At 38.9% G+C, this 26,849-nt stretch overlaps 2 protein-coding genes across 2 annotated transcripts in view; both read left to right on the top strand.

Moving 5' to 3' along the window:
* Positions 1-26,849, top strand: part of LOC134677979 (fatty acyl-CoA reductase wat-like) — a 339,904-nt gene that overhangs the window by 285,833 nt on the left and 27,222 nt on the right. The window lies entirely within an intron of this gene.
* Positions 5,778-11,260, top strand: LOC134677967 (uncharacterized). The gene is made up of 2 exons (XM_063536398.1): positions 5,778-6,336; positions 6,880-11,260. The coding sequence occupies exons 1-2, from the start codon at positions 5,911-5,913 to the stop codon at positions 10,966-10,968; spliced, it is 4,515 nt and encodes a 1,504-aa protein (XP_063392468.1). The 5' UTR covers positions 5,778-5,910; the 3' UTR covers positions 10,969-11,260.

The raw sequence follows: 26,849 nt of genomic DNA, 5'->3' as shown, positions 1-26,849 counted from the left end.
AATCGGACTCGGATCCGGACTCGGACCCGGTCTCGGACCCGGACACGGACCCGGACTCGGACCCGGACTCGGACCGGGACTCGGACCGGGACTCGGACCCGGACTCGGACCCGGACTCGGACCCGGACTCGGACCCGGACTCGGACCCGGACTCGGACCCGGTCTCGGACCCGGACCTTGACCCAGAAAACCACTATGATACCTTAACTAAATAAACAACTATGATTACCTACCATAAAATTAATGTAGGTATAAATTACGATGATGCCAATCTTACTAGCTCCTCCCGCTTAAACCCCCGTACACCGTACGGTGTACGGGGGACACCGTACGGCATGCGCCATTAAGTGGGTTAGGTTAGGTTTGAACTGCGATCCTCACAGAACCGAACAAGGATTAGGTTAGGTTAGAACTACGAGCCTTACAGAAACGAAATGCTACTTGAAAAGTGGGTTTGATTAGGTTCGAACTGCGATCCGCACAGAACCGAACTGCTGTCTGAGGAGTGGGTTAGGTTAGGCTAGAACTACGACCCTCATGGCTCCTCTTCACGATGGGCCAACGCCGGCCACTCCAAGGGACGCATTTATGCGTTAGAGGGAGCAAGTGATATTGCTATCTCATTCTACCGCATGGCTGCGTCCCTTGGAGTGGGCGGCGTTGGCCCATCCTGTAGAGGAGCCATTATAAAGAAGCGAAATGCTAGTAGAAAAGTGGGTGGTTTTACCTCCTTTTCTACATAGTGTACCATCTACAATAATCTTTCATCGGCCCCCATGGAAGTCGGTTTTTTTTTCTTAAAAATTATTTAAATATATAAAGATACAGACTATAGTTTACATTTTTTTTATCACCATAAGTATAAAATTAAAGATGCATTATATTTACAATTTATCCTCTGAAATGGTAAAGAAATACGTACTGCCTTTAATAAGTTAAATATAAATAGCCCACAATCAAATTATTAAATAAAAACCGAGCAAGTGCGAGTCGGACTCGCCCACCGAGGGTTCCGTACTTTTTAGTATTTGTTGCTATAGCGGCAACAGAAATACATCATCTGTGAAAATTTCCACTGTCTAGCTATCACAGTCCTTTCTGTACGGTAGTACTATTATTTCTTCTGTGACGATATGGATTAGATGTGTCAGTGTCAAAAGTGACGTTTTTGTTTGAAGAAACGTCACCTTTGACACTAATATTACTATATAATCGTTTCTATATCTATTAAGTGACGTATCTTAAAGCTCGAATCGGGCCGACTGTCTGGCCCCAATTTCACATCGGTGACAGGTGCGACGAATTGTAAAATCACTGTTGCTGACGTCACAGGCATCCATGGGCAACGATTACCACTTACCATCGGGCGGGCCGTATTCCTGTTTGCCACCATCATTGTATTATTTAAAAAAAGTTTATTATATCGGAAAAAAACAGATATTTCTCCTGCGAAGTTTCTGACAATTGTCAAAGATTTAGAAGAATTGTAGGTAATTCTTGACAGGTAATGAGTTATATGTCGGAATTTCGTGACAATTGTAGTGTTTCTTGTGACAATTGTCATAAACATAGCAAGAGAAATATCTGTTTTTTTCCGATATCATAAAGTTTTTTTTAATAATACAATGATGGTGGCAAACAGGAATACGGCCCGCCCGATGGTAAGCGGTAACCGTAGCCCATGGATGCCTGTGATGTCAGCAACAGGGATTTTACAATTCGTTGCACCTGTCACGTTGGTGAAACAGGGGCCTGGTGACAGTGACATTGGAGTCTTACTGCCCTATTCGAACTTTAAGATACGTCAATTAATAGATCTAGAAACGATATGGATTAGATGTGTCCGTGTCGAATGTGACGTTTTTGTTTGAAGAAACGTTTTTACCCTTTGGGTAAAAAAGTTTAACGGAACCCTAAAAAAATATATATTTGAGGACAATGGAGCCGATGGTCCTGGGTTCGAATCCCAGTAAGGGCATTTATTTGTATGATGATACAGATATTTGTTCCTGAGTCATGGGTGTTTTCTATGTATTTAAGTATTTGTATATTATATATATCGTTGTCTGAGTACCCACAACACAAGCCTTCTTGAGCTTACTGTGGGACTTAGTCAATCTGTGTAAGAATGTCTGTTTGAATAAGTTGCTTAGTTACCAATACCAATTACCAATCGTTTATTCACATATTTGACATTATATATTACATTCTATGATGAACTACTGTTACCTAGTTTGCGTTTGTAACAGCGCCATCTCTTAGGAAATTAGGACATCTATCTAAATCGGCTCGAACAATGTCCTATAATATTTATTTTTAATAATCTTACACAGATCGGTGCACTCAACATACCAAATTAGAATAGATTAGATTTGATTGATCGTAATCTTGGTGTTGCGGGTACTCTAGAAAACAGCTGAACTAATTGTGATAGTGCTTTCACCGTTATTAGCCGTGTTGCATGATATGCGTATTTATAGGCAAATCTACCGAAGACGCCGTTACCCTTCTGACAAATACTGTTGCTAACTACCTGGACAAGGGTCTAAAAAGCATTGGAGTCTTCCTAGACTTGGCCAAGGCTTTCGACACGGTTTCTATACCCATTTTACTATCGAAGCTTGAGGGTTCTGGTATTCGGGGTCTTGGCCTAGAGTGGTTTCGCAGCTACCTTACCAATAGAAGGCAATGTTTAAAACTGGGTACAGCAACAAGCGACCAATTGGGATTATCTTTCGGAGTTCCTCAGGGGAGCATTCTGGGTCCCACATTGTTTTTAGTATACTTAAATGATCTGGCCTCAATAGAAATGCAAAACGCTGATATGATTAATTACGCTGACGACACGGTGATTATTTTTCGCGGGTCGACTTGGGGTGAGGTCTTTGAAATTGCCCAACAGGGCCTGCGTCGAACCGCGAAATGGCTGAGCAGCAACCTCCTGAGCCTAAATTGTGACAAAACGAACTATGTGTGCTTCTTTAAAACCAGCGCATCGAGTCCACCAAGTAATACTAGTTTAGTACTACACACCTGCAGTGATCCTACCGCTGTTGCCCTTCGTTCCGACTGTACCAACTGCCACTTTATTTCACGTGTAGACGCCTTAAAATACTTAGGCGTAATAATTGACGAAAAACTATGTTTCAAGCAACATATTGTCGCGACCGCAAAAAGAGTACGGAAGCTCATATACACGATGAAATTACTGAGAGATGTTGCCGATAGAGAAACCTTAAAACTAGTGTATTTTGCGCTTTGTCAGTCGGTTCTAACATATTGTATCTTGGCGTGGGGGGGCTCAGCATCCTCTTCATTGATTAGTTTAGAGCGCGCTCAGCGGTCAGTCCTTAAAGTTATGCTCAAGAAGTCGCCACTTTTTTCAACGGACAGTCTTTTCAGGGAGGCCGGCGTACTTAGTGTTAGAAAACTCTTTCTGGTAAAAATTGTCACCAGGGCCCACCGTGAGGCCCCGCACTCAGCAGGACCGGCTGAATTTAACAGGCTCCGAATTCGTTGCTTTAGGATACCATTAATGCCCACGAAAACTAGTTTCTGTAGACGTTTCAGTTCCTACCTAAAACCGTTCCTTTACAACAAGTTCTGCAAGATTTTTGACCTCCAAAAAATGACTGAAAGAGAAGTAAACATTGCCGTGACTAAAACATGCTTGGACTGGAACTATCACGAGACTGAACGCTTCTTAAGAAACATTTATCCATAACTGAATCTATCACTCCCTCTCTACCCCACACCTGTATTTACAAACACACACACACACACATACACACACACACACGCTCACTCACACATCCTCACTCACTTTAATTTGTAAATTAATTTAGTTAGTAACTAGTTGTCCTCTTAATCTAGTTAATCTCTTCTTAAATTAGTGAACCTAACTTTAACTCCTTTTATACTAATCCTTAGTTATTTAAATGTCGGTAATATTTTCTGTAAAATTTTCTAATGTCAATTGCTTTCTAGGAGCCCAAGTCACAGGCATAGCCTAGTTTGGGATCCACCTGTGTCCATGTGTATGTAAGATCGTTTTCTTTTGTCAATAAACATATTCTATTCTATTCTATTCTATTCTATTCTATGTCTCAATTTGGATCAATTGAATCTTGCGGTTTAGAAACTGGTAATTTAGATAGATTGCATTCACAGACAGGTGAACCAAACTAATTCTGCTGCATGTGCAATGAAATGGCAAAGTGTGGGGAAGTCATAAGTAACTATTGTAGGATAATATGGGGCATTCTCCATGAAAAGGGACCTTATTGTCGATGGCGCTTACGCCGCACAGCGTCGCGCAGCATTGTATTTATATCGGAGCATCGTTAATAATGGCGTAAGCACCATCGACAATAAGGTCCCTTTTCATAGATAACGTCACATATGATGTTTATAATGAATTAATGACACGCTCTCACTTTGTTCTGTCCCTATTGGTACAAAATTAGCTTAAACGAAATCTACCTTCGATATTCCTATTTGAAAATCAAGAAAGAAAGTTAGGTATTACATAAATAAATCTATAGAGCTTTTAATTTATGTACTTGTTGTATAAGTACTTATGACACAATAACAAAAAACATAGTTATTATTTTATTCTAATGAAAGTAAAAATGTAAGTGTTAAGGAACCCTAATCTCACGGAGATCCGAGGGGACTGCACCGCGCGGGGAGGGCAGCCGCATCTAATTTGCATATCACTCTTCGCCGTTCGCTGTTGACGAGCGCACATATACTTACGCCCTTTTTTAGAACTCAAAATCAGTGTCAAAATGGTGTAATTAATAAGCCTAGATACTAAAATTTGCATGTATTGAAGATTTTTGCATTAAAAACAATTTAAAAGTTCATCTGTATACGTTATTCAATCATCCAGTCATCTATCAAGCATCCTGCATTCAAAATCCAAAAGGCAATTGACGCCAAAGTCTACATGGTCCTTCATCGAGCCAAATATACAAGAATCAAGCCCTACAAGGAATCCAGAACGTTTTAATCAGCTGAACCGAAGAGTCAAGACATCTACAAATTGCATTCAGAAAAGGAATCGGCCATTATACATTTACCTACGTGAAACAAAAGCCGTTAAGTGCAAAGGATTGGTCGAAATTAAAGTGGAATTTAAGGTTTAAGGCCGAAACGAGTGGTTAAGAGTGAGTTCTTTCCAAACTGTTACCATTGTAGCGTTAAATAGGTACGTAAAACATTTAATTATATGCATTACAAATATTTAGTTGCAATTAAAGTTAAAACTTAACGGTAAATAGTTCATAGTAAACATCTATTTCATTACTGCATACCATTATATGCATTTTTCATTGCAAATCAAACATTTAAATCATAATTCATAAAATAGCAAGTGCAAGTAATTCGTAAAATCGAAATCATTAGTTGTTTGTGCATACGTAGGTAAGTACTTTGTCTCCAAGCGCGCTGTTGCTAGCCGGCCGGCGGCCGCGGCCGAGCGAGTTTCGCCCTAATGCGCGTTGCATTTTTACGTAAACAAGTTATGCAATCAATTTTAACTAATAGGATTTAATTGTGAAATGCAATTGCATTGCATTTGTTTACATGTTTAAGACTTATACAAAGTATTTAACTAATCAAATCATATACATTTTAAAACTTTATTCAATTCGATTAATTTATACAAGGCAATTAATATACAATTTAATTACAATTCATATACAATTTTAAAATCATTTAGGTAAGTTTTATACAAGTAACATTTAATACCCATTCCCATAGCCTAACACAATGTCAGACTTAAAGGATTTAATACGTAAGCGTGGCGCGATTAAGGGGAGGTTAACCAATTTCATTAACTATGTAGAAAAATTAGATTCGTTATCGCCATTACAAATCATTGAACTTCAAGCGCGTTTAAGCAAAATGGACGCACTTTATACACAATTTGAGGAAATTCAATCTGAAATTGATATTTTAGTTGATGAAAATGAATTGGCCGTACACTCCGCCGCCCGCACAGAGTTTGAAGACTTGTTTTACGCGAACATTGCCCTTGCGCAGGAGATCTTAAACGCCAATAAACCTGTTAAAAATGATGATAATTCTTCCAGTGCCTCGTACGTTTCAGGTGACGCTGGGGAGCAGGCACACACGAATCATAAGGTGGTACACACAAGCACTCGAGGTATTAAATTACCGACAATCCAGATTCCGAAATTCAGCGGTCAGTACGAGGAGTGGTTGGAGTTTCACGATTTATTCGTCTCTTTGATACATGAACATAAGGCGATCTCGGATATACAGAAGTTTCATTACTTAAGGGCATCCCTGGAGGGGGCCGCTGCGCAGGTAATCAAATCTTTAGAGTTTTCAGCTCGCAATTATAAAATCGCTTGGGATTTGTTGTGCGACAGGTTTGACAATAAACGTATACTTATTCAGAATCACATCCAAGCGCTTTTCGCTTTAGAACAAAATAAGAAAGAATCATATCAATCAATTCGTAAAATAATAGACACTTTTACTAAAAACTTAAGAGCCTTAGAGACTCTCGGAGAACCCACCGCTGCATGGGACACTCTCATTATTTATATTATGAGTACAAAACTGGATGCTAGGACATTGCGGGAATGGGAAGAGCATAAATCCGATTTAAAAGGTATTAAATTAGATGATTTCACTTCGTTCTTGAAAAACAGAGCCGATTTACTTGAAACGTTACACATGAGTAATAATAATACAAATGTCAGCGCCAAAGCTGATCGATACAAATCTGCCGAGTACGTCAAGAGTCTCGCAGCAGTCACTAGTGCACCACAGCCAAAATATGCGTCATACAATTACAGCTGCCCCTTGTGCAGGCAAAATCATCGCATTTATAGGTGTGAACAGTTTCTAGGACAATCTGTCAACGAGAGAGCAGAATCGGTGAGGAGGCTCAAGTTATGTGAGAACTGCCTCCGCCCCGGTCATCAGGCTCGCGTTTGCAGATTGGGCCCATGCATGAAATGTTCACAAAAACATAATTCAGTGCTTCATTCAGATACAGCGTCAGGATCATCTGAGCCATCAGTTGTGGGTGCGACGTCACATGTATTCGTGCCATCAGGGCGAGGCGTACTCTCAACTGCCGTGATCCACATGTACGACAAGGACAACCACCGCCATGAAGTAAGAGCCTTTATTGATAATGGTAGCATGTCTTGCTTCATGACGGATTCCTTGTTACGTAAATTACAACTTAAATACACAGAATATCAAACATCCGTTACTGGATTAAATAAACAGGTCTTGACACATGTCTCAAGAAAGTGCAATGCAACAATCGAATCGAGAACTAGCCAATTTAAAGCCAACATGACATTCTACGTTGTACCGGAGGTTGTAGCTCTAGAATCGAATGTACCTAAACTAAATATACCTAAACATGTAATAATGGCAGACCCAGAATACTTCAACCCGACGAACATAGACATTCTACTGGGTTCAGAAATATTCTGGGAGCTACTTGAACACGACCAAATTAGTTTGGGTACAGGTTATCCAATATTACACAAAACAAAACTCGGTTACGTAGTTGGCGGGCCTACCATAGGGCTTAATCATAAACAAACAAATTCAGTCAAACCAATACAATGTAATCTGATCGTGGACAATACAGTACAGGAACAGCTAGCTAAATTCTGGTCTCTTGAGGAGGTTCCGGATAATTCTAAGCAGGTCTATTCTGTAGAAGAACGTTTATGTGAACAGAATTTCGTGGAAAACTTTACTCGAATGCCAGATGGGCGATTTTCCGTCGCAGTTCCTCTCAAGAAACCAGAATCATGCTTAGGTGACTCATTCAATCGAGCTAAACAGTGCTTTCTATCACTTGAGCGTAGGCTAGACAAGCAACCACTGTTAAAACAAATGTATACCGACTTCATGTCTGAATATATTGACCTAGGACACATGTCTGAGACCAGATCGGACACGCAAACCAACAAGAAGCCCTATTTTTTGCCACATCATGGAATTTTGCGCGAACAAAGCTCCACTACAAAGCTTCGTGCTGTATTTAATGGCAGTGCTGCCACGAGTTCAGGGGTCTCATACAATGACCTCCAAATGGTCGGGCCCACTATACAGAGTGATTTATTATCAATACTTTTACGATTCAGGCATTATCCATACGTTTTGACCGGAGACATTGAGAAAATGTACCGGCAAGTTTTAGTTCATGAAAATCAAAGACATTTACAGCAAATTATCTGGCGGGATGATCCTACTAAAGAATTAAAATTATACAAATTGAATACAGTCACATATGGTACAGCATCCGCGCCATTTTTAGCCGTCAGGTGTTTGAAACAACTTGCTTTGGAATGTCCAGATTCACAATTAGCCCAAATCATTAGTGACGACTTTTATGTCGACGATTTGGTCACAGGTGCTCAAACAAAAGAGCAATTAATAAAAATAAAAGAAGGCGTGTGCAAAGTTTTATCCGCAGGTTGTTTCAATCTCCGTAAAATCAGATCCAATATAGAACTCTCTCAGTCAGATTCATGTCAAACATTGAACCTCGGCGACCAAGGTTCGTCAAACACCTTGGGCCTGGGTTGGTCACCACCTGATGATAATTTATATTATTCAATAAAGCAAACTGTTGAGCAAAATCCAACCAAACGGTCAATTCTGTCCGCCATAGGACAGATATATGATCCGCTTGGCTTATTAAGCGTATGCGTCATTCAAGCTAAAATCATGCTACAGAAACTTTGGTTATTAAAATGTAATTGGGACGATCCTTTACCCTCAAAAATTGTAAATTTATGGCACAAGTTCCAATCTGAATTACGTCATGTACTTGATTTAAAAATTCCGCGCTGTGTCATCAATGATGATCCAAATAGTGTGATTGAAATTCACACTTTTTGTGATTCGTCTCAGGACGCATACGGCTCATGCTTGTACGTTAGATCGGAATGTAACGGACAAGTGGAGATCAACTTGCTATGTGCGAAAAGTAAAGTCGCACCGTTAAAACCAACGACGATTCCGCGTCTAGAATTGTGCGGTGCCCTTGTCGCTGCACGTCTGACTGAGAGAGTACTCAAATCCATCCGCATACCAATAAAAAGATGTATTCTTTGGACTGATTCATCTATCGTTTTAGGTTGGCTCCAAACTCAGCCTAACAAGTTAAAACAATTCGTTAAAAATCGTGTTGCTGAAGTTCAAGAACTTACTGCTAATCACGAATGGCGCCATGTGCCAACAGCTACAAATCCAGCAGACATGTTATCTCGCGGAGTAAACATGTCAGAATTACAAGATTTGTCCATGTGGTGGAATGGCCCAGATTTTCTAAAGGAAGATGAATCTAATTGGCCCACAAGTAACTTCGTAAAAAACAATATTGAAATGCCAGAAATGGTAACTGCTACAGCAATCTCTTTAGACACAAATCACGGTTTAATTGATTACAAAAGATTTTCTAAATTACTTAAATTGAAAAGGGCACTAGCATATGCAATGCGTTTTATTCATAATTGCAGAAACAATAATATAAATAAATCTGGACCACTCACCACAGATGAACTAAAAGATTCGTTCACTTTACTCTTGAAATGGTCTCAAAAGCAATCATTTCAAGAATATGATCAGTTAGTGAAAAGGCAATCATTGCCTAATAAAAATAAACTTCTTTCGTTATCTCCATTTATCGATGACTTAGAACTAATCAGAGTAGGCGGCAGATTAAACAATTCACAGTTTCCATTCGATAAAAAGCATCCAGTATTGCTTTCATCTAAACACACATTAACACAACTCATATTTAACGAAGAGCACATTCGTTTAATGCATGCTGGACCCCAATTATTATTAGCCTCAATAAAAGAAGAGTTTTGGCCTATTGGTGGTCGCAATTTAGCCAGATCTGTCGCACACAAATGCCTGAGGTGTTTCAAGCTACGGGCTCAAACAGTCAGCCCTATAATGGGTCATTTGCCTGAGCAGCGTCTCAATCCAGGTTATGTTTTTCAAACCACGGGTGTAGATTACGCGGGACCTCTTCTCGCCGCTGACCGTAAGGGACGTGGATGTAAACTAATCAAGGTCTATGTTGTAGTGTTTGTGTGTTTCACCACTAAGTGTCTGCACCTCGAGCTGGTCACAAGTTTAACAAAGGAGGCATACATAGCTGCCTTACACAGGTTTATTGCGCGTCGCGGAAAACCTGCAACTATCTTTTCAGACAATGGCACTCAGTTCGTTGGGGCCAAAAATGAGCTTAATGCTTTCCTAAAACAAAACTCTTCCTCCATTTCCGAGTTTATGGCGAATGAATTTGTTGATTTTAAATTCATTCCAGCCTACGCATCTCATTTTGGGGGGCTATGGGAGGCTGGGGTTAAGTCTTTTAAATATCATCTAACCAGAGTGATAGGCGACTCCCACCTCACATTTGAGGAACTTTACACGATTCTAGTCAAAATTGAAGCTACGCTTAACTCGCGACCTCTATCACCAATATCTTCAGATCCATCAGATCTAAATCCGTTAACGCCAGGTCACTTTTTGGTCGGACGTCCTCTTACCACTCTGCCAGTTCCTCCACTAGAGAACATAAATCCGACCAGATTACAGCGATGGGATCGCATTGAACAAATCCACCAGCACTTTTGGACAAGATGGCAAAAGGAATATGTCTCTGAGTTGCAGCAAAAGACAAAATGGAGGTCATGCAAAGGACACCTCGACACAGGAACGATGGTCATCGTCAAGGAAGACGCTGTGCCGCCTTTAAAATGGAGCCTTGGACGTATCGTGCGTGTCCATCCAGGCATCGACGGAGTAAACAGAGTCGCCGATATCCAATCACATCGAGGCGTCATCAGAAGAGCCTTCAATCGAATCTGTCCTCTTCCTCTGGACGACGATCCTGTTGAAAGCAGGACTTTCAACGCCGGGGGGCATGTTAAGGAACCCTAATCTCACGGAGATCCGAGGGGACTGCACCGCGCGGGGAGGGCAGCCGCATCTAATTTGCATATCACTCTTCGCCGTTCGCTGTTGACGAGCGCACATATACTTACGCCCTTTTTTAGAACTCAAAATCAGTGTCAAAATGGTGTAATTAATAAGCCTAGATACTAAAATTTGCATGTATTGAAGATTTTTGCATTAAAAACAATTTAAAAGTTCATCTGTATACGTTATTCAATCATCCAGTCATCTATCAAGCATCCTGCATTCAAAATCCAAAAAGCAATTGACGCCAAAGTCTACAGTAAGTAATACATTATAGTTTTAACAACGGTTTATTTATTTTATTAGATTTTTCATAAAAATAGACGGTTTAAGTAGTATAGATTTTGATAGCCCTTCATGCAGTGTAAGTTTCATTTTAAACGTCAAATTAAGTTTAAATAACACTTGCACTGTGTGGGCTATCAAAACCGCTGCAGGCTTTTCTTGGTCTAACTCAAGTATTATAGTGGTTTATTTGCTAACTCTACCTTTATATAATTAGGAAAGAAATTAAATCACCCTAACATTATCAAATTCTGCCATATTAAATTTAAAATTGTGGTCGTTTAAGTACCTAGAACAATAGATAATTGTTCTAATTCTAACGATTGTTAAAAGCCGAGAAGTTTCTAGTTCGGTCTGACGTAACAATTTAAATTAACGCTGTCATTAATATGCTAATGAACCAAGACGTAAATGAATGTAGTATTGGATCCGCAAACTACACATACTCGTACTTACACTGAATATGGAATATAACGCAAAACTCTGCGTAGGGGGCGCTACTACCACTTTCCATCACTACCGCAAATCAAGAAAATCGAAATTTCGTTATCTAACCTCTCTATGACTGTTGCTTATTCTAGCGATAAAGATGGCCACTGACGACCCTTCCAACAGTCCAAATTTGTTACAAATATTTTTGCGATACCCTTCCAGGGTCCATGTGCCTTTATGTCGCTATGTAGTTTACTCGTATGTAGCAATGCACGCACGAGAACTTTCCAAAGTTGCGAAACTTTCCACATGAGAATTTCTCGGTAACTTCTGAGAATGTTCTCGAGAACGAGAATTTATTTATTTATCGTAGTTTATACCATGAATATTCACGATAGTTTAGGTGTAGTCCTTAGCCCCAGAAAATTCCGACTTTTGGTCGTCCGCTTCCGGTCAGAAAAATGTATGACGGCCCGGCCAAACGGTCAGACTTAGGTGGGGGGTGCTCGACCAAATGTCATAGAGGGACCCAGGCAGTTTTTGACGCCGCCATTTTTTTTCAATATGGCCGACATTTTTTTTTAACTTTTTTAATTTTGTCCTAGCGCGCTGAAATTTTGGTCACGGAATCTCGGGGTCCCCTAGATACCTATGAAAATTTTTTTTTTGGAAAAATGCTACAATTGCGGGAAAAATGGCCACTTTTATTTTGTATGGCAACTTTTAAACGGTGCGTTATAGGTGGGGGGTGCTCGATCAAATGTCATAGAGGGCCCCGAGACAAAACAAACTGCATTAAAAAAAATCATTATGGCCGACTTTTTTTTTAATTTTTTCAAGTTGGTCCGAGTGCGCTGAGATTTGGCATGGCGGGAGATAGAGGCCTCTAGATTCTAGAGAAAAAAAAAACATTTTTTTGGAAAAAATTATCGAAAGTCGAAATGTTCTCTGAAATACAGTGAGAATTTAAGCAATTTATTGGTAAACTTATCACATCAACAAAATAGCTACCTGTAATAGACAATAATATATGCATAATAACATTTAGTTTTAAGTTATGCCTATTTAAACTTTATTTCAAGTATATTCTCTTATTTAAACAATAATTTCCATGTTGCAGGAATGTTCTGAGAACATTCTCGAGAACGTTTCCGCTTTTTGGGAATGTTCTGCAATTTGTACATTGCTACTCGTATGTAATAAAAATATTTACATTGGATGCAAAATAAAGATCTCTCTCTCTCTCTCTCTCTCTCTCAAATAGCCACTGACGAGCCTTCCAAATAGATGCCGTTACAATGAATTCATCCAAATGGACGGCATCCTAATATTAAACATTGTACGTTTTTGACATTCACGGACCGATTTTGGATTGCAGCCACGCTATTTGGACTGCTGGAAGGCTCGTCAGTGGCCACCTTTAGATTTCATCTTAATCGAAGCGGATAGACAGGCAAAGTTATAGTCGTTGTAAGTTAAACATGGCAAAATTGACAGTTATGAATCACGTTAAAATTTTGTATTTAAATAAGAACATCGTTTATAATTACTTAATTAACAACGGCACGTATTTAACCGGTCAACTAATTAATCGAATATGAGTAGTTAAAAAAATGGAAATGGGTACTAAAATAATAGATTGGCACCAAAAACAGAGCCTTAAAATATATCAATATGAGACAACATTTTAATGCCGTTACAGCTTTTGTTTATTTTTAGGCAGGTACCAAGTATTTATTTGGCAACTGAATTATTATATTGGAGACTATTTATGAAGCATTTTTTATAAAGAAAACGGCTATCTATTAATTCAATAGTGAAGTTCTGTTAAAATATTTTGTTTGGTCACTACACTGTCAACCTAACACGCTCCTCCTCGCTTCGCTCGGCGAGGCTATCTTTTAACTCTTGCAGAACACCGTGATAACTATTGAAATCAGTAATTAAAAATTTAAAGACCTAACGGTATAATGGCCAATAGGTGTTTCATAATTAGGAATTTTGACTACCTATAAGTATAGGTACTGAATTTGTGGTGTTTTGTGGATTAGGAAATTTGACAATTTAAAGTACTAGGTTTGCATATGTTTTTTATTTAAATGTATTTAGGTATCTTAGGTATTCTGTATATGTAAATATATAAACAACCAAATTTTATGATCGCTTTACAATATTAGTTGCCAACTTATTATTTTAGACGCCAGCCTATCAATTCAAGTTCCCTATAATTTTTTTGGATGGCTTGATTTTGCTGCCAGTTTTTTAATAATATGATGCTTGAATTTGAGGCCAATATAAATTTATTGGCGCTAAAATATTAATACACAGCCAAATTATATTATTATATGCCCAGTGAAAGTTCCTGTTTAATATTTTAGTTGCCCGGTTAATAATAAGCCATTAATAACTAACTTCGTGTTTTCTAAATATTCTAAACATAAATTATAGCGTACTTAGGTATGACACATGACTCAAAAATTCTATATTTAATTAATGCTCTTAATAAGTAATTAATACACTAATTATTAATCAATTAATTGTACAATTTCCTAATTAAATATCAATTTGTATCACAAAATATTTACACATAGAATTATCTAGAGAACGTTAAATTGAATAATAATTACCGTAAGTCATTATTTAAATAAGAATTTCAAGTCATTACTCATTACTAAAGTGTTGACCTATGCCCTATTTTATGCAATTATTCAGTTATGTAATCAGGCCTATACTGTAATTGTAGTTTCGGTTCTGCGTTGATGAATCAGTCAGTCAGTCAGTTAGTCAGTCAGGACACTTGCATTTATATATATAGATAGGTACTACTAGCCCGATGAAATAGTTTATTTACGATACAAGTACGGAAAAGAGGAAATTCGAACCGAGTAGCGAAAATTAAAACACGATCGAAGGGAGTGTTTTCAATCGACACGAGTAGAGAATTACTTATTCGCACGTGTATCGTATAACGTTTTATTTACAGTACATATATATGGCCCTTTAAACTTTTGAATGCAGTTTTGTTTCTTTTTAAAAATAAAGGAATGTCTCCTTTAAGTAAAATGAGCCAGCTTAAGTATTTAAGGTGAAGCCGATGCATGCCTGCATGCCCACTTGCCTGCCTGTGAAGCCGATGGTCCTGGGTTCGAATCCCAGTAAGGGAATTTATTTGTGTGATGACACAGATATTTGTTCCTGAGCCATGGTTGTTTTCTATGTATTTAAGTATTTATATACCTATTGTGTATATCGTTGTCTGAGTACCCACAACACAAGCCTTCTTGAGTGGGACTTGGTCAATCTGTGTCAGAATGTCCTATAATATTTATTTATTTATTTAAGGTAGTTTCCCTCCAGGGCCCGATTTATCTTTCCACACTGGTAGAATGTAGATAAAAATTATTTGGGCCCCTATGCGGCAGAAAGAGATGTACGGATGTTTGTATCATGCCCTGTTGAAGTTCAGTGGCGCCCTCAACAAACTACAATGGGGTTGGCCGGTCGAAGTATTTAGCAGATGGCGCCGACATAGCTTGCCCTGTGAAGAATTGTGTCAAATTTATGTTTTTTTTAGGGTTCCGTACCAAGAGGGTAAAACGGGACCCTATTACTAAGACTTCGCTGTCCGTCCGTCCGTCCGTCCGTCCGTCCGTCTGTCACCAGGCTGTATATCACGAACCGTGATAGCTAGACAGTTGAAATTTTCACAGATGATGTATTTCTGTTGCCGCTATAACAACAAATACTAAAAACAGAATAAAATAAAGATTTAAATGGGGCTCCCATACAACAAACGTTATTTTTGACCAAAGTTAAGCAACGTCGGGAGGGGTCAGTACTTGGATGGGTGATCGTTTTTTTTGCTTTTTTTTGTTTTTTTTTTTACATTATGGTACGAAACCCTTTGTGCGCGAGTCCGACTCGCACTTGCCCGGTTTTTTAGTGAAATTTATGCCCTGGATGCCAGCCCTTTAAGCCAAACCTAGAAAAAGGGGCAAGCTACGATGGCGCCATCTATTTTATCTAGTACAGTAGATTCCCCACTATGCACTTCGCAATGCACTATGCAAATAGGAAACGAAGATGCTTATTACCTAAACCAGTAATATAGGTATGCTAATAGCAATTGCATGATATTTGTAATTTAAATAAAACGTTGTACTAAAAGCCTCACGAACAGCGCGCAATAGTGACTTATAATCTGTCTATCTAATCATCATCATCATCATTATCTCGGCCATAAGACGTCCACTGCTGAACAGGGCCTTTTAGACAAGCCAAATTAAAGAAAAAAAACCGGGCAAGTGCGAGTTGGACTCGCGCACGAAGGGTTCCGTACCATAATGCAAAAAAACAAAAACAAAAAAAAGTAAAAAAAAAACGGTCACCCATCCAAGTACTGACCACTCCCGACGTTGCTTAACTTTGGTCAAAAATCACGTTTGTTGTATGGGAGCCCCATTTAAATCTTTATTTTATTCTGTTTTTAGTATTTGTTGTTATAGCGGCAACAGAAATACATCATCTGTGAAAATTTCAACTGTCTAGCTATCACGGTTCGTGAGGTACAGCCTGGTGACAGACGGACGGACGGACGGACGGATAGCGAAGTCTTAGTAATAGGGTCCCGTCTTACCCTTTGGGTACGGAACCCTAAAAAGAAAAATCGTTAAATGCAGTTAATAAAGGAATGTCTGCTTTAAGTAAAATGAGCCAGCTTAAGGATTTAAGGTAGTTTCCCTCCAGGGCCCGACTTATCTTTCCACACTGTATAGGTACCTAATAATTACGACAAAAAAAAAAAAAAACGACAATAAATAACGAAGCAGTTGTAGGGCTTCCAATGCCGGGATCCCTTCTTATTAAACGTATTTTCAATACCGGTATTTTCAAATGCAAAACCGGTATCCCGGTATTTTCATCCCGATCCCGATGGTAACTCTTGCGTTGGCAGCGGCCAAACCGTAGAAGAAATAATAGTACTACCGTACAGAAAGGACACTTCCTACAAACCCGAAGTTTGACAGCGATTCAGGGTCGAATCGTGCTGTCTCTTTCTAATATATAGCACCATCCCTTTCGGCTATTTAGGGTTGTCAAAATTCAAGTGATTATCTTATCTGTGGTCGTGCACGCACAAGGAAGTCAGCAAGTGGTGTCAATCCTAATAATTGCTCGGAGCAATGCTGAGCCGAACGGAGCCGAGTTCGACCGAAGTCAGGAGTGTCTCCACACTGGCCAAACGAGGTAAAGGGGGCCGGTCAAGGGTGCTACCTACTACCCTAGAACAGCTAACGCTCGGTCAATAAACGCTTTATAGCTAACGAATCACGACATAGATACAAACAGGTAAAAATTAGCATTTTTTAAAGCAGTAACACGTGTAAGACACTGCCCACACCGGTTTAAAAAACCACCGACGCATCGTTACGTAGCAAAATGACGAAAACGCTGCGTAAAACACGTCACTACGTTCTAAGAAAGACGATAAATTCGATAAAAAAAACCCTGCATATTTAAAAAAAATACATGAATTATGACTCACGTTAGACCGGGCCGTGTCCGGGCCGGAGCCATCGGCGCATCGTTTTCTATGGAAAGCATCACGTTATCGCCTGTCATGTCATAGAAAAGTAAGCGCCGGAAGCTCCGGCCCGGACACGGCCCGGTCTAACGTGAGTCACCCTTTTCACGGAGGCTTAAAAATAACTGCATTCCCGTTGTCAGGGAGGTTTTTGGGACTATACTGAGCAACTTTTACCATAGAACCAACCACGAAATCGCGAAATAAAATTTTTACCCTCCCATAGAAAATGGACCAGCCAAAATGTATAAAACAATTTTATTTTTGCGATTTCGGAGTTGGTCCCTTAGTAAAAGTTGCTCTGTATAGTAATCCCAAAATCTCCCTTGAAAGCTCAAAATAGTCAAATAAAAAGCATTTCTTCCAAGAACTAGCAACGAAAGATCGAAAAAACGCCCGTCATTTTGAAAGCTTGTAAACAGGGGGCCTACCACGAAAACCGATATTCGCTAATGGCGGGGATCTTTCTTTTACTCCACGCTTCGAGCAACACCGGCTTCCGACACATCGGCTCGAAGACTCCACGTAATTAGACTGACAGAGTAAAGATGTCCGCAATTTGCGAACTTCGATTTTCTTGGTAGCCCTGAGACTTCCTTAGTTAGGTACTATACCAATATCAAAGAGTTAAAATATGCCTCAAGCACATCCGTAGACTATGGACTCATAAAATCCTAAATTATGGTTGTTTTGTTTTCAACATGACGCACGTTTTTTCTGAGCCTTGTTTATAACTCAATATTAACAAGTTTTAACTGTTTTCGGATCGGAAACGTAATAGGTACCTAGGGAGTATAATCATTTATTTACAAACAAGATATATACAGTAGTATTACTAAAATAAATTACTTAATAACTGGTGTTGCATGCGTTTTAAGCATGTGTGAATGATCGTGTTAATGTATGCATGTAGGGTAAGTTGTTGATCAATGAAACACTAAAAGTTCAAACCTTCCTATCTCTGGTGTTTTTAAAGTTATGAGTGTGATATCTCGTATGAAGATAAACAATTTAGTTGGCTATCGTATGGCATTCTTGGTTTCTACTTATCTTTAACAGTTTTTGTATTATGAACCTTTTTTTCAAAAATGAGTTTTGTTTCATTGTGTACTTGTGCATGTTTTCAATGAAACACTCTAATTTTTACAGTGAAACAGATGTAATAATTTTAGTCTACCATGAAACATCGTTAATAAACATTGAAACGGTGTTATAAATAAGTGACATTAATACATATATGCTTTCAATCAATTAATGAGAAAGGAAAGAAGAAAATAGTGCTAGGCTGAAATTGGTTATTTAAAAGGTTTCCGACATATGAAATGATTATAATAAGATTGCTGAAATATATAAAAACGAAAGACTTGTTTCATTGTATACAACTTGAGTTCCATTGTGAATCGAGAATCTGGTCGGCACGTACGGGATGCTACGGGAAAGGTACGCCTTTTATGTCCACGAGCATGATTGCCAACTAGGTGGACGCGGGATAGGAGGGTTTTGAGCACCTCCATGCTTGATATCATACATTTTTGGGCAACATTGTGTTTTATAAACGACTGTTTCATTGTTCGACAAGTGACCTATAACTTTGCCATCAATGAAACATTCAACATATAAACCATCCTATCTCAGCCGTTTCTAAAGTTAAGTATCTTATATTTTGCCATATGATAGACAAATTATTATCAATTTTCACGGTGTTTCACTTTCACAAATTTCGCACATATACTTTAATTATTAAAAAAAATAATGAGTTTGTTTCATTGTGTATGTGTACTGGAAAATGGAAAGTTAACATCATGTTTCATTAAACATAAGACCTGTTTCATTGTATACTACATACAAATGTTTCATAGTGAGACCAGGGGGTGTATTTTAAAACAATTAAAAAAAACTGCACCAAAGAGTGACCCAAATTTAAAAATATTTAGCTCCAAATAAACTTTAATACACATAGAACACAACCAAAAATTCAATATCGCCAAACTCAATTCTACAGGGTGAAATTTAAATCACTGGCCATATTCATTCCCGGCACTAGGTTACAGTTAAGGAATCTATTTAGCGAAAAAAAAGAGTACATTTTTTTTTAATTTTCATTTTTCAATTTTTAAATATTTTCCACGAGTCGTGGTCACCCTATTACCACAAATGTAAACAAACCTAATAGTAGGTTTTAACAACAACATCAGCAAAATCCTTATCTGACCTTCACTAAACCTTATAATCGTTGCAATAGGGTCCACCCGTAGTGTTGGCGATGGTAGGCAAGTTTATCAATTTCGAGGGTAGTCTAAACCATTCCGCGCTAGCGGTAAGTAAACATAACGGTTAGCATAAATGATTAGTCACTCGTCACTCGCCAACCTTAAAATAATAATCGCACGCGTACTAAGGTTTAATAAAATGTTTTCGAACCGGGAATATTACGAAATGGTACGGTGTTATTTATTAAGTGGTGAGTGTTTACGTGGTGCACAAAGATTATACGAAATGGAATCAGTTCCACGCCTTCGCAGACAAGGATTGAATCCAAGAGTACCATCTCGTGGGACTTTCGTTAATTGCGTCGACTTTTAATCACATGTAAGTACATAAGTTGATTCAATTTTTTAAATACGCCTGAATGCAAAGATTCCTGACCTAGTTTTTACTCATTGTTTTTAAGCCACGGACGTTTTGTTAATAATCATTAGTCAGAAATAACAAGATTAAAAATGGGTTGCCTTTGCATTATGAAGGAAAAATTAGCAACTTATGTAGGTAAGCGTCTTATCTCGCTGCAATAGGGTTCATAATTAGTGACGCGATTGCAAACAGCGAGAGGGTGTCAATGACCTTAACTGATAAGAGAGAAGCGGGTGTAGTGGGTAGTTGTCGGTTCACCATAACGTACGAGGTTTTTAGGACAACTTGATGATGAGTTATTTCGAAAAAAATGTACTGAGCGGTATTAAAAGAAAAAACACGTGTTTAATATTTTTTAGAGATCTTTCGGGTGTTTCAATTTGGCCAGTGAATTAAATTTCACCCTGTATATTGTTGTATTTGTACTTTTGTGGATGGGTAATTAATTAATACTCCATCATGAAAAACACAAGAACTTTTATTTCGCAAGAAACATAAAACTAAACTGGAACACCTCAAACATTGACAACTGTCACAAAAGGCCATAGGCTAATCCTACTTATATAAAGAGTATTTATTGTTACTACATATATCTTGGTTAAAAATTGCGAAACATAAATGAAAAAAAAAAACTTTTGCCGCACGAATTTCATTTCATTTCATTTCATTTATTCACTTCAATCAATTAGCACTTACAGATAAACCTTACGTGCTAATTGGCATTACATTACTTAATATGTATCTAACATGCATTAACTGCAATAAATACAATAAAATAAAATTGGACTAAATCAAAACTAAAATTATATGTAATTCACATTAACGCTCGTAGCAACGTGCTCCTTCTCCGAGGCGCTCTCGCGTATTGGTACCTCACCAATGGGGGTCCCTAAGCCTGTCCTTGCTTGACAGACGGCACTAGCTGGTTACTCTTAGTTTCCGAGATATCGCTAAGTTTCACTGTTTCCGTTTGTTTCAATGTAGAACAACTGACCCTATGTGTCATAATCAGTCGCCAATAAAGGGCTGTGCACACCGGCTGCGTGTGCGTTAGGTGCACGTGCGCGTGCGGCGTTGTAGTATACAGATCCTTATGAGAGATGGCACACCGCTTGCGTGACATGTGTGTGTGTGCGGCTCCAACATTTTAGCGCACGTCACGCACACGCAAGCCGGTGTGGCTCGATCTTAAATCTTCCAACAGTCCACACGTCTTTATTTAAGAAAAATCCCTACATACAAATATCAACCTTATTACAAAGAACAACTAGCTTAAATCTAAAATAGGCCCTTTAGGCATTGTACGAAGCATGCTGGCGGCATTTCCTTTCTGTTCGATAACCCATATCGGATCGGACCATGGTATAATAATATACTCCGCCTGGTACTCTCTTCCCGTCTTTTCTAGGTCACCTGACTGACACAAGCCTACGTCATCATGCGACAGCGCTATATGATAATATGCGATAGCGCTATATATAGCGGCCATGTTATTGTGACGTAGGCTTGTGTCATTCTGGGAAGAGAAGACCATGTTTTATTAGACTATGGATCGGACAATGTGAAACCGCTCTGGGCTATAACCTCGAAAATCCAAGTTCGCAAATTACGGAAAATTTCTCTGTCACCCTAATTGGGGCATTCCATGAAATTGTCTACCGTTTGTCCCGTACAAACGCGAATTTCTTGAAGATTTGCAGGTATAAGAGTTTCCGTTTCTATGACAAATGGTCAAAAATATGCACGAAGAATAATCGCCTGCTTTAAATGCCGAAAAAACAGTCGCAACACAGGAAATAAAATGCGTTTGTACGGGACAGCCCGTGGAATGCTCCAATTACGCCTTCATTGGAGTGGAGGAGAAAGATCCCCGAAATTTGTGAATTTCGGTTTTCGCGGTAGATAGCCCCTGAGACCCGTTTATACCGAGGCCAGTGACTTTTGACGCCAAGCAAATATGCAATTTAAATACATTATTAGTTGCAGATTTAACGACATAGCGCTCGCGATGTGCCCATAACCGGTATTAGACTTAGAGGATATAACCTAACGGAGACGCCTTGTCTATAATTTTCGGTACAAAACAGTCTGCCGATTATGCGGGGGAGGGGCACGTCAAATGTATACGTGACGTAAAAATAGCCATGTCAGATATTAACGTCAGTCCCACAGACAAAACATCCTCCAGACTGAGCATAGTCGCGCTACCCCCTCTGCCACGCATACGGTAAATTTACTCCATGTTCGAGTCGAAAGTGTCTTTGTGTGACGTCCGTGTCTTTAAACGGACCAATCACGGCACGGGACTTCGCTCACCTCGTCCCGCGCACCCCCGCATTTTTGGCATCATCGGTTGCATGATTGCTCTATGCGTCACTCCATAAAATGTGTATGGCCATTGGCCGCCTATTTTCGACAGAGGGGAGCGCATGTTAATGGCTACTCCGTTTGGTTATATCCTCTAAGGTAATAGACATATAATCTGTCTAACTCGCCACGCAAAATTGAACCTTAGAACCATCGTGATAAGGACTTGTGATGTGAAAGTTTGTTAATATCGGTAATAATTGTATCGTCATAATGTCATCATGACATTCGCAATGAGGTTGGCCCATAGACTAGGAATCCTCTAGACCGAGTTTCGAGCAATTATTTCATGCAACCGATGATGCCAAAAATGCGGGGGTGCGCGGGACGAGGTGAGCGAAGTCCCGTGCCGTGATTGGTCCGTTCAAACACACGGACGTCATACAAAGACACTTTCGACTCGAGTAAAATTACCGCATGCGTGGCAGAGGGGGTAGCGCGACTATGCTCAGTCTGGAGGATGTTTTGTCTGTGGGTTGGCCGGTCGATGTATTTTGTACAGATACAAATAAAAATGATCTTATGATTTTCCAAAGAGCTGGTGCAAAAGACGGAAAGCTGGAAGATACTCCACCGACAAGAGAATAACTCTTAAGTTACTTAATGATGATGATGATGATGATTTTTCCAATAATTTTGCGAACATGACTTCATAATAATTATACTTATACCTATAGTCGGGAGGCAGCGAATATATATATATAGGGGTGTGTAATAGATTGCGAAAAATTGACTAGCCTGTATACGCCACACTCATAGAGCAACTACAAAAATCCCCTCCTGGGGTCATGGCCTACTACACCCTTATTTACTAGTGTCCGACCGAAGGTTCGGTTTCGGTTTCGGCCAGTTTCGGCCAAAAAATCATGTTTCGGCTGTAGTTTCGGTTTCGGCCAAAAAACGGCCGAACCTTTCGGCCGGGCCGAAACTTACGAAATGGTACTTCGGAATAAGACCAAAAGTTGGGGAATAAGTAGGACAACAATATTAATACCTACATATTATATACTGATTCATGTATAGGTACAGAAATTAATTGGTTTATTATAAAACACAATCCCACTAATGAGGGCGCCACTGGACGGTCGACGCAGTCTTAAGAGGCTGTCAATATCTATAACGCACACACTGTCTAATTGTTTCGGAGTGAATCAGTGGTTTTACCTCAATTTACTATTGGTTTGTGTGTGGAGTCTGTGCTCAACTACTTATCCTGAAGCCTGAAGCACGGCTTTGACTTCGCATGAAAGTTCGCCTCAATGGGGCACTTCGGACTTTTAGGCCAGGTGAAGATTGGTACCCGGCCTTGCGATATTGTCAACAAAAAATTTCGCGCTCGCGTTTTTGGTTGGTTTTTTGGTTGGCCCTGTATCTACATGTTAACTTGACTGGTGAATGTATCGAGTTAGACCAAGAAAATTCTGCAATGATTTTGATAGCATACGCAGTAATTTTCTTAAAAAACTGCTTAAGTAACATCAATTTCAAGGATATTGGGTGTTGACAGCCCCATAATATGTATATAAAAGGGGTTTTATGTCATTTTTTTCAACGACTTTAACAAGTCTACAAAAGTTTCGGTTTCGGTTTCGGCCGAAACTAGAGCCAAAGCCGAACATTCGGTTTCGGTTTCGGCAAAAAAACATGTTTCGGTCGGACACTATTATTTACTTGTGTGTCTAATGGCAATCCATACACTTCCAACACGTGACTAGTTTTACTCATTTATTGTATAATAAGTGTTATAAAATGAATACAAAACTAAAATTAACTACAACTAAAAAGTAAAAAATTAAAAATACCTATCAATATTTTGCGCCCTTGGTAAGGTGCCTAGTTATACCAACACACATAAATCACCAGCAATGGATCTTATATACTTCCTATGTACCTATATTTGTAATAAAGTTAGCTAATAAGTACCTAGTTAACACTTTAAACTCTCGCGTTTTGTACACAAACGGGTCTACCGCGATATAATTTCATTGTTTTTACCGTTTTTTAACGTTTTTTTAGGGTTCCGTACCCAACGGGACCCTATTACTAAGACTTCGCTGTCCGTCCGTCCGTCCGTCTGTCTGTCACCAGGCTGTATCTCACGAACCGTGATAGCTAGACAGTTGAAATTTTCACAGATGATGTATTTCTGTTGCCGCTATAACAACAAATACTAAAAACAGAATAAAATAAAGATTTAAATGGGGCTCCCATACAACAAACGTGATTTTTGACCAAAATTAAGCAACGTCGGGAGTGGTCAGTACTTGGATGGGTGACCGTTTTTTTTTGCTTTTTTTTGCATTATGGTACGGAACCCTTCGTGCGCGAGTCCGACTCGCACTTGCCCGGTTTTCAAGTCTTTCCGTGACCACAGCTGGCGCAACTCAGCTGAAACGTAGGAATTAAACGTAAAAACAATGAAATTATATCGCGGTAGACCCGTTTGTGTAATTAAATATGTATAATAAGCAGTTAATACAGGATGCTACGCTAAACATCACGTTTTCGCAAACAAACACTTATATCCCAAACTTAAGGTCACTCTACTTAAAAAGTCAAAAAGCTACGAACATAATATCAATCTTGACTTTAGACTTTATTACCTTAGGGATAAGATTCATAAATTGTCAGTAAATAATATAGACGGTGGTATACAATAAGTGTTCAGTAAACATTTCATTGGTGGACAATTTGTTTATTTAGATTTGCCAATATTTGATTCAGTCGAAGTAGTTGGTGACGTCTTTAAAAAAATTATCCGATCCAGTATGATGACATAATATTGTCACGTCTCTTTATCTGACTAAGCTGAGTTTTTAGGGTTCCGTAACCAAAGGTTAAAACGGGACCCTATTACTTATAAGTCTGCTGTCCGTCTGTCTGTCTGTCTGAATTTTTCACGGATGAAGTAGGTATTTCTATTGCCGCTATAACAAAAAATACAAAAAAAAAATTAAGTGGGGCTCCCATACAACAAACGTGATTTTTTTGCCGTATTTTGCGTAATGGTATGGAACCCTTCGTGCGCGAGTCCAATTCGCACTTGGCCGGTTTTATTCCAAATAGTTGCTAAATGACAGTTTTATTGACCAATTTACTACCTATTAATCATCCTGTTTTTGTATCATTTTCACTTAGTTTACCAGTATTCATCATTTACCGGTTTCTGGAGGCTGTTATTAATTTATTATATTTACATTTATTAAGGATACCGGTTTTGTAAACTGGCTACTTAATCGTCAAAAACCAGTTCCAATAAATAGATCTATCTAGGCGTTGCCCTCTGACCTAAGGTGGGATAAGTCCAAAGAATATAATACTCACGATAAGACTAGGACTCATCATCATAATTGTTCTTAAGAGCCATCCTTACTTGGGAGATATTCCACCAATTCGCACGAAGCGCTTTGCTTCTACTTTCCTTATGCGCACTGCCAAGGAATGGAATTCCCTGCCGGCGTCTATATTTCCGTGTTCTTATAACCCGGCAACCTTCAAATCAAGAGTGAACAGGCACCTTCTGGGCGAGCTCGCTCCATCGTAGGCCACGTCTACGCCTCGGCTAGTCTGTGGCCATTGAGTAAGCCCATTCATAATAAAAAAAAAAAGAGCCTAGCTCTTTAGGACTAACATAGTTTATTTTGTTTGAGACAAGACAAAGAGTATGAGGATTCCATACAAGTGATAGTGTCTGGATGCGGGTCGCTTCCAACCGGCACGTATGGAGGTCCAAGGGGGAGGCCTATGTTCAGCAGTGGACGTCTTATGGCTGAGATGATGATTTTTATTTCGACCAATTAGGGTCACAATCATTAAATCACCGGCCAATCATGTGCAAGGTTGTAATATCGACTGTATAATTATAACAGTAAGGTAGACAATCACATGTAGGTATAGATACCATCTGTCAGATTGTCTATTGTTAATCGTATAATGTTTCCTTCATTAAGTTGACCTCAGGTTAATGTATTTAATGCTGCCAACTGATTACTTTATATAGATTGGTGATCGTTTTTTCCACGACAATAGGTACCTACAAAATATTATATTAAAATGAGTATTAAAAGAACGACATAAAATGTTTAAAAGTGAATATCCTACTACCATCTAACGTATTAACATATACCCAGATAATATACCGGGTGTGGCCTGTAATACGAGCAAAAAATTAAACTTTAGGCTGTACTCCTCATACTGACCAACATTTTTTCAGCAACTTTTAAAAATAACTTGTTTTTTTTTTGAATTTTAATACACTTTTAAGTTTATTCTAAGACGCAATGTATTGCGAATTTTGTTATGTTTAAGGCGTGACAAGCAATGTCAATCACAATGATATGGCGTGGCGAAGGCATCCATTGTAGATAATATTTATTTTGTATGAAAAATAGGGAGTCTAAATACTTCATAATTATTAAAAGTTGTTGAACCAAAGTATCATCGTTTGAGAAGTACGATCTGTGTTTTAATTATTTGCTCTTGTTACAGGCCACACCCGGTATGTACCTATGATAAAATGACAAAAAACTTTACAAACCCAAAA

This window comes from Cydia fagiglandana, chromosome 27 (genome assembly GCF_963556715.1).
Source record: "Cydia fagiglandana chromosome 27, ilCydFagi1.1, whole genome shotgun sequence".
Classification (NCBI taxonomy): Eukaryota; Metazoa; Arthropoda; class Insecta; order Lepidoptera; family Tortricidae; genus Cydia; species Cydia fagiglandana.
The sequence above is the reverse complement of the archived record's forward strand: the minus strand, read 5'-3'. Positions and strand labels throughout refer to the sequence as shown.